At 45.9% G+C, this 7,582-nt stretch overlaps 1 protein-coding gene across 1 annotated transcript in view; it reads left to right on the top strand.

The window, feature by feature from the left end:
• The window catches only part of FRMD4B (FERM domain containing 4B), an 89,306-nt gene extending 85,090 nt beyond the window's left edge, over positions 1 to 4,216 (top strand). Inside the window, 3 exon segments of the mRNA XM_009329814.1 lie at positions 1 to 728; positions 1,330 to 1,462; positions 2,511 to 4,216. The exon segment at positions 1 to 728 is cut by the window's left edge and continues 17 nt beyond it. Coding sequence (XP_009328089.1) covers positions 1 to 728; positions 1,330 to 1,462; positions 2,511 to 2,631 — 982 coding nt within the window. The 3' untranslated portion in view covers positions 2,632 to 4,216.
• The last annotated feature ends 3,366 nt before the right edge of the window (positions 4,217 to 7,582 follow it).

Below are 7,582 nucleotides of genomic sequence, written 5' to 3'. Positions count from 1 at the left end.
TGCTGAAAAGGCAGCCTTCACCCTCTCAAAGTCCCAGCGAAGCAGTAGCACAGAGATCCTCGATGATGGATCATCCTACACGAGCCAGTCAAGTGCAGAATGTTACTGCGTGACACCTACTCCCAATCCATATTACACTACTCAGACGCTCGACAACAGGACCAGGGGTCGGAGACGGTCAAAGAAACAAAACATTTCTGCTGCAAATTCAGGAAGCATGCCAAATCTTGCCCAGAAGGATGTCCGCAATGGCGTCTACCACAAAAGTCAGGAGCAGCCTTCCTCTAGTTACTATATTTCTGGATATTCCCCATACACCGAATCTGACGTTTATTACAACGGAGGATACGTTTATGAGAGTGATACGGAGGGACAGTACAGCGTCAATCCTTCCTACCGCTCATCGGCACATTACGGATATGACCGTTACAGGGAATTCAGGTCTTACCATGAGGATGAAGTGGACAGAGTACCGCACAACCCATATGCAACCCTAAGGCTTCCGAGGAAGCAAGTTGCTAAAACGGAGCATATAACCAAAAACATTCACAAGGCCTTAGTAGCAGAGCATCTCCGTGGTTGGTACCAGCGTGCCTCCAGTCAAAAGGAACAGGGTCATAGCCTGCAGGCAGGCTTTGAGTCTGACAGAGGATCTCAAAGGAGTTTGGGCTTTGCTGGTCTGCAGGTGCCGTGCTCTCCTAGCAGTCGGGTGTCGTCTTTCTCTTCGGGTAATGTCCGATTTCTTCTATGCTGAGTGTTTTTGTAAGTCCCTGCTGTGCATTAAATTCTGCCCCCCTCCGCTGCATCCATGAAGTCAGCAGAGTAGAAGCAAGGCTAGAGCTCTGTCCTGAAAAGTAGATGAGGGACTGAATAGAATCTTGTTGTTCCATGCTTGGGAAGAAAGACTTGCTTGTTGCCTTCTCCTGTGGGTAAAACTGCCTTTTACTCTTTGTAAGCGCAATAGTCCCAAGAAGCACGAAGAGCCAGATGGGTTTCAAACAGGCGTGTTTACCGACTAGAAGCAATGTGCAAAACTTCATGCCATGTAAATGCAGTTGCCATGATGGCTTCCGAAGTACAGTACAATGAGCATCACTGAATGGGTCAGAAGGTCTTTAAAAAGAGATTCCCTAGCTCCAGAATACCACCCACACAGTGCTTTCCTCCCTACAGGGCTTGTCAATCATATTTTGTGTTTGCACTGTCTGCTTGTGTGTCCTGCAGAAACCCATAGAGATCGCTAATGAGAATTGTCTCATTTGTCTCAGCTGATTTAGCTGGAGAAAGATCTATTTGCTGTAATGGTTTTGTTTTTTTTTTTAATTCCAGCATCTTCTGCAAACACTGCTGGGAACTGGCGAAACCCACTTGCATTGGGACTTTCAGACTATGATACGTTGTCTCATTCCTCTTATGCCAGCTGTTACGGGAATGTTTATGGCAACCTTCCTTTGCAGAGCAGGTGAGTAGAGCATATCAAGATTTTCTGCCCTTCCTCCTGCATTTCACACGCTGTTAAAACTTCTGAGAAAATCGGCTACTTTCAAAGGCGACACCGCATCTGCCAAGCGCATCTCGCTCGGCAGAGCTTGACCCAGGAACCAGGCGGGACGTGTTGCTGCCTGCGGAGCCGCCCTGCTCGTGGGGGCTCTCCCGAGGACTGCGGGGAGCCCAGGGTCTGCTCTGTCCTTGCAGAAATTCCTGCAGCGCTCTCGCTGCTTCTACTTGGTGTTTTCGGTCTCTTCCCCCCCCCCGCTATTGTACGCCGGCTGTTAGCAGTGAGGACAGAGACCTCCACTCCGGGGGAAAGGCTCTGCCCACGCAAATGCCATTGCATTTAAGTACGCTTATGCTAAGTGTAGCCAGCTGTAGTCCGTAACCCAAGTTTGCGCCTCCTGCTTCATGGGTTGCAGTTAGCGCTTGCTGCCAGGCTGACTGGCGTGAAATTACCGAGTTTTTAATTTTGTTTATTTTAAAATAAATGAAAGTGGAAGAAAAAATATAAAAGCTTCTGCTAGATCCTTGTTTCTAAGCTAAATGCCACGGGCTTTTTTATTGCAGTGATTTAAAAGATCTACAGTAACAGTGTTTAAAAAATACAGTTTCTATGAAATTTTTGAAACTTCCTATAACTGGGCTTTGAAAACTCTGCTTATTTTGGCAGCTTTATCTAAATGAGGTTTATTAGCTATTTATTTTCCATATTCTGAATCACTTGTTTAATCATTCATCTGTTTTATTTTCTATTTTAATGTGATTATGGCAAACGAGCAATCAATACACCCTACAGTCTTGACAATTTTGAGCAGCTGAGATCCTGTTGCACACAATTTTACTAATTACAACACAAAAACTGGGTTTGTGTTTGGATCCAAATTACGCTGGGGTGAACTCACAATAACCAGCATTACTTCAAGCCCAAGGGAGTTGCGTGAGTTTGTGCGGCACTTGGGGGGTCTGGGGAAGACCCTCGGCTCTCGCTGATCCCTGATGCCGTGTCTCTCTTACAGAGCATATGCAGAGACGAGCCAGCTGGGTGGCGATGATGAGAGCCAGTTGGAAGAAGACTTGCACAGCAACGAGCAGAGGTTATTCTGGCACGAGGATTCAAAGCCCGGGACGCTCGTGTAGACTGCCTGCGGCCCCGCATTCGTACCCTTGCGTGCCTTGCACAAAATGCTGTGACTCCGAGGCAGATCTCAGGCGGAACTTCCAAACCGAACAAGGAAAGGAAGCAGGCTGTTGTGCTGGGAAAGATTAAATTCAGCATTAAGAGGGTCTGTAGCAAAATGACAAAGTCTTACCATGAATGGCGTTCCTTTCTGAATCCAGATAGCCTACACGAGCAAGGGCAAGCCACAGTTTAATCTATGACTAGATGCAGCACTTGGTTGAAGTATTTATATTTAGCAAGCACTTTTTTGGAAGATTGGAAGGTGTTGAAGGCAAACCTCAGAGAAAAAAAAATGTGAAAAGGAGACTCTTATGGAAAAACCAGGAATTCTAGGAGCACAATTCTGATGCCTGAAAGAAGAAGAAATGAAAATTTATTCTGCCATGGCTTATGATGACCTGGAAGGACTTTCATAAGCTTATGAAGGATAGATACTGTGTGTGTGAGTGAGGCAAAGGGTGACTTAATCAGTATTGGAACATTACTTGAAGAAAGGCTGGATTTTTTATTACGGAGGTTTGAATGAGTTTATCCATTTTTGGGGTGTCGTTAAGAGTGTTTGTTAGCACCACAAGCAAGTTCTGGAAAGAAAAGAATTTGCTGACACAATATGTCGTGTAAAACTATAGGCGGTTGTGGGTTTTGGAAACAGAAGCAGTAAACTTTGAACTCTTTTCCATGATAAAGTGTAATTAATAACCTCCCATGCAATGACCTTTCCATGGTACAAGTTCACTGTGCAGAGGAGTAGGCAAATTTTCACAGTGGCTGCACGGTGACCCCTCCGTTCATCGGGTGACGATTACGTTTTGCTCCGCCACAGTGAATCGAGGATCCGCAGTGGGGAGCTCCAGTGATCACACGGCGAACAATTTGATTGTTAACGGCCAGTATTTTAAGGTGGATGCAAACACAAACAGCCAAGTGGGTGCCTTAAAATGAGGGGCATTAGGATTGTACTGCAAGCCATCTGAACTGCCAGGTGCGTTGCAAAGTCACTAAGTGACAGAACAGCATTTTTCACGAAACCATTTGCGTAGGAAAAAAGTGCGACTGCAGTCTTGATCTAAGAGGGATAAACCTACCTCACGTCATCCATCTGTAGGAACAAATTGGCATGGGTTATCTTGCGTGATTTCCGACGGCTCGCTTGCATACAGTAAAATCTCTCTCGTTTCTCAGCTGTACTGTGCTTCAGGATTCCATAAATGGTGCTCTTTTCTTTTATACAAAGGATTAGTTACTCCATGTTCATATTGTGAATAGAAAAGTTTCTGATAAACTTTTTTGACGTTTTTTACCAGTATTCCAGAGCATGTAATATATACAGAAGGACACACTTGTTAAGCTGGTACTTAGTCGTTTGTATTATTAGAGTCGCGATTTGGAATTAAACGAACAAAAACAAAATAAAAAATAACTTATTTCCTTGGTTTTGCATATTTGTATAGCCTTCTAGAAATGCGAAAGCTCTTTTTGCTTATTCTTTTACTACTTCTGAATTTTTTAGACCTATTATTTTGTATAGGTCAATAAACTAAAAAGTGTGCTTACCAAAACCACTTCAGCATTCCTCCTATTTCTACTTGAGTGCTCGGAAAAATGCAGTGTGTGTTATTTCAGGGCTTTAAAGTAAGAGAGAGTAAATTACCATGGTCTGATTTCTTTTGGCCTGTGGTGTTAGGTTGGGTGCTGAGGGTCAGTGGCCTCGGCTGCCATGCGAATCCCCCACCCCGGGGCAGTTCAGACCCTCTCAAAACACGTCTGTAAGGCTGAATTTCTGATGGTGCAAGGGGAGGGAGGAGTGGTGGTCAGCACCTTTGCAGGGGCCTTTCTGGCACAGCTGCCCCGCGGGAGCCGGAGCCGAGCGGGACTCATGCAGCATCCCTGCGGGAGGGTCGCGCTCCCTGGACCTGCTGCCCAGCCTCAGCTCGGCAGCGATGCAGAGGCAGAGGTGGCCTCGTGTTTCTGGAAATGCTTCTTGCTCATCTATCCTTGCACCTAAAAATTCCTGCAGCCTTTCCCGTTCGGAGCGTGGCTCCTGGGGCTCATGTTGCTCATCTGCTGGGTCCTCTCTCGAGTTTGTGCCCTCTGAGACGCCCACCTTTCTGGAGGAGCGACTTGGCTTCTAGATGTACAACTGCTTTTGCAGCCTGGTCACCAAGCGGTTGAGGTTATTCAGTCTCACTCTCCTCTCTTCAGAGTTACTTGTCATTTCCTACTTTCTGTGGCATCCATAAGCTTTACCGCCACCACTGAATTTTATGCTTATTTCCAGGTTGCTGGTGAAAATAGGTATTAACAAGAACTTGCAGATGTGCCCACTAAAAATACCCCCGTGTCGTCATACTTTTCCATTTGTCCAAGTAGCTTTTGAGGTGTGTCTGTTCGCAAGTTCCTCATTCATTGAATCATGCCTGCTGCTGTGATAAAACATTGGTGTTTTGCGCAGGGAGCTGAGTGGTACAAAGTCCAATACCTTACCCAGAACTAATGGTATTGGTGCAGGCTGGCGGTTATTTATCAGCGCTCTCAAAGCTTTTCGTTTAAAAAAGGAAATGAGGTGTGTAACAAGGTCTGTGCCCCATTTAAAGTCTTGTTTGCATTCCTTTATTTTATTGCGGTAGCCATTGAGTTTTGTATTGGCTCTTCTGTTAGCGTTCAGGATTTAGCTCAGTCTAATGCATCCGTGTTGGCACAATGCTGGCACTCAGCCTGGCCTCCCGGCTTGCTCAGCCAGGACCAGGACAATTTTGGATGATGTTGTTGAGACGATGGGAATTTGAGGTGGGTTTGGGTTGAGGATGGTTTTGCTATATTTGGGGATATTGGGCATAAAACCTCTAGGGCCAGAGTTCAGAGCCTGATTGCAGCTTCCAGTAAGCAAGAGCTAAGCTGCGGAGGCGCTGGAAATCGAAGAGTGTTGCAGGTGCAGCACTTGTAACCCCTCTTGTCGTTCTCCGCATGCCTGGCCCTGCAAGAGTTGTGCTCTTAGAAACTTTTATGAAGGGTGGAAGTACAGAGTGAAGAAAGAGGCTCAGAAGAGGAGAGAATAAGAAGATAAAACTTCTCTTTCTCAGATGTTGCCTGGGGCAGGTAGGAAAGGGCTGGGGTCAGCCGTGGGTGGCACAGGGAAGGAAAGGGAGGGCATGACGTCCCCGTGGGACCTCCTGCCCATCACCAACAAGGGAGCTGGCGATGCTGCGCAGCTTGTGCGACACCTGATTTTTGGCAGTTGCTCCCCAGGACCCTTAACTTCGCCTTTTGCAGACCTCCAGCTTGCTTTGTTGCACTGCATTTCTGGAGCGATGTTTTGATGCACGTGCATGACTGTTCACAGAGACCAGGTCTGTGAAGAGTCAATAAAGCTGAAGAGGCAATAAAGACATACTTGTAGCTGTTATCATATTTGTTCACAGCTGAAATACAAATTACCTGTGCTTTGTTTGAATTGCTACCTCATCTGCGCTTTCTGCTGCCTAACTACAGCCTTTCCTCACCAGGATTACTGAGGACATCTAGTGACTGACCAGCAGCATTGAAGAGAAGAGCCTTCCCGCCTCTCCTACTCCTCTGAAATCCTTCCTGCCCCTTCCAGTTTGAAGAAATATTCGTGAAACACCAATGTAAAACACCCTCAGGGTTCAATTTTACAGTGCCACAAATGCCTCTTTAGAAGGTAGAAGGTGCTGCTGATGAGATGAGTGTGGAGGGGAAATAAAAACCCACATAAAACCATATGTAATGGAGCATTTCTGAGTGGTTTTTAGTTGATGGATGAAGAAGAAAAACCGGTCCTTGCCAGGAATCCTTAAAAAGGCACTAGGGCACTGTGCTGAAATAAGCTGTGCCTGATGTTTTTACTTGCCGCCTGCTTTTTCTCTGCTGTTTTGAACAGAAATACTCTGAGATGTGGGAGGACAAACTCCCGCGGGAGTTGCCGCGAGCCCTGCGGGAGGCTGGTGTCTGACATTCCTCCGGCACAGGGACCGGGGAGGGACGAGGCTCAGGCCAGGAGCTCCCTCCCTGAGCACAGGCAAATCTTTAAAGATCGCTAATCTTTAAAATTCACACGAGTATACTTAGGTGAAACTTGTTGGCCGAGGTGACTTAATACATGATGTGACTCTTGCAGGTTTCTGCTGACTTTTCATTTATGATCTTGGACTTGTTCAGCTTAAATGTGAGCAACGTTGCAGCAATGTTTTGTACGCAGCAAGGCTCCGTGGCTCCTGGGTGGGTGAGAAGCCTCCACCGTGGCCCAGCCAGTCCCCAAATGTTTGTAGGAAATCCTATAAAGGCTGAAGGTTTGCTCCATCTCCTGGGCTTTGGGGATTAATGCAGGAGAGCTGCTTCTGCAGGCAGCTTCTGAGTCTGGGGAGAAGCTCCGCGTCACTGCGCTTGCCTGGCACTTTCTGGATAAGTTCACACCTTTCCTAGGAAGATTTCTTTCTATGCTATTCTTCGATCTCCTTTGTGCTTTTCTATCATATTTAATAAATTTCTAAGGTAGAAAGCTGCGAGGTTCAGCTCTAACAGGGCCTCACACAAATGTTGAAATCTATCAAGTTAAAGCAAATAGGAGCAAACTTTTATTTGTGTTTATTTTATTTAATGGTTATTAAGTCCAGTTATCTGTTTTCCATGGAATTTTTTTTTTCCCCCCTAGGGATCTTGTGCCAGGGGAAAAACTCTGCGTCTTTAGGAATGTTTTATCTTGTCGGTAACAGAAATTTCCTGGTGTGGTTTTCAGATTACTTCTGTCACTTTTTGCAGCTGTTTGAGATAAATACGGTGGGAAAAAAAAAAATCTTATTTTGCAAATGTGTGAAGACATAAACAGTTCTGTGTGTTTTTTCTCATTGTACTGTGCTGGGCATTGTGTCTCTCCCTGCCACATCCCCTGCT

Source organism: Pygoscelis adeliae, unplaced genomic scaffold, assembly GCF_000699105.1.
Source record: "Pygoscelis adeliae isolate BGI_AS28 unplaced genomic scaffold, ASM69910v1 Scaffold67, whole genome shotgun sequence".
Classification (NCBI taxonomy): domain Eukaryota; kingdom Metazoa; phylum Chordata; class Aves; order Sphenisciformes; family Spheniscidae; genus Pygoscelis; species Pygoscelis adeliae.
Note: the sequence above shows the minus strand (reverse complement) of the source record. Positions and strands in the feature narration are given on the sequence as shown.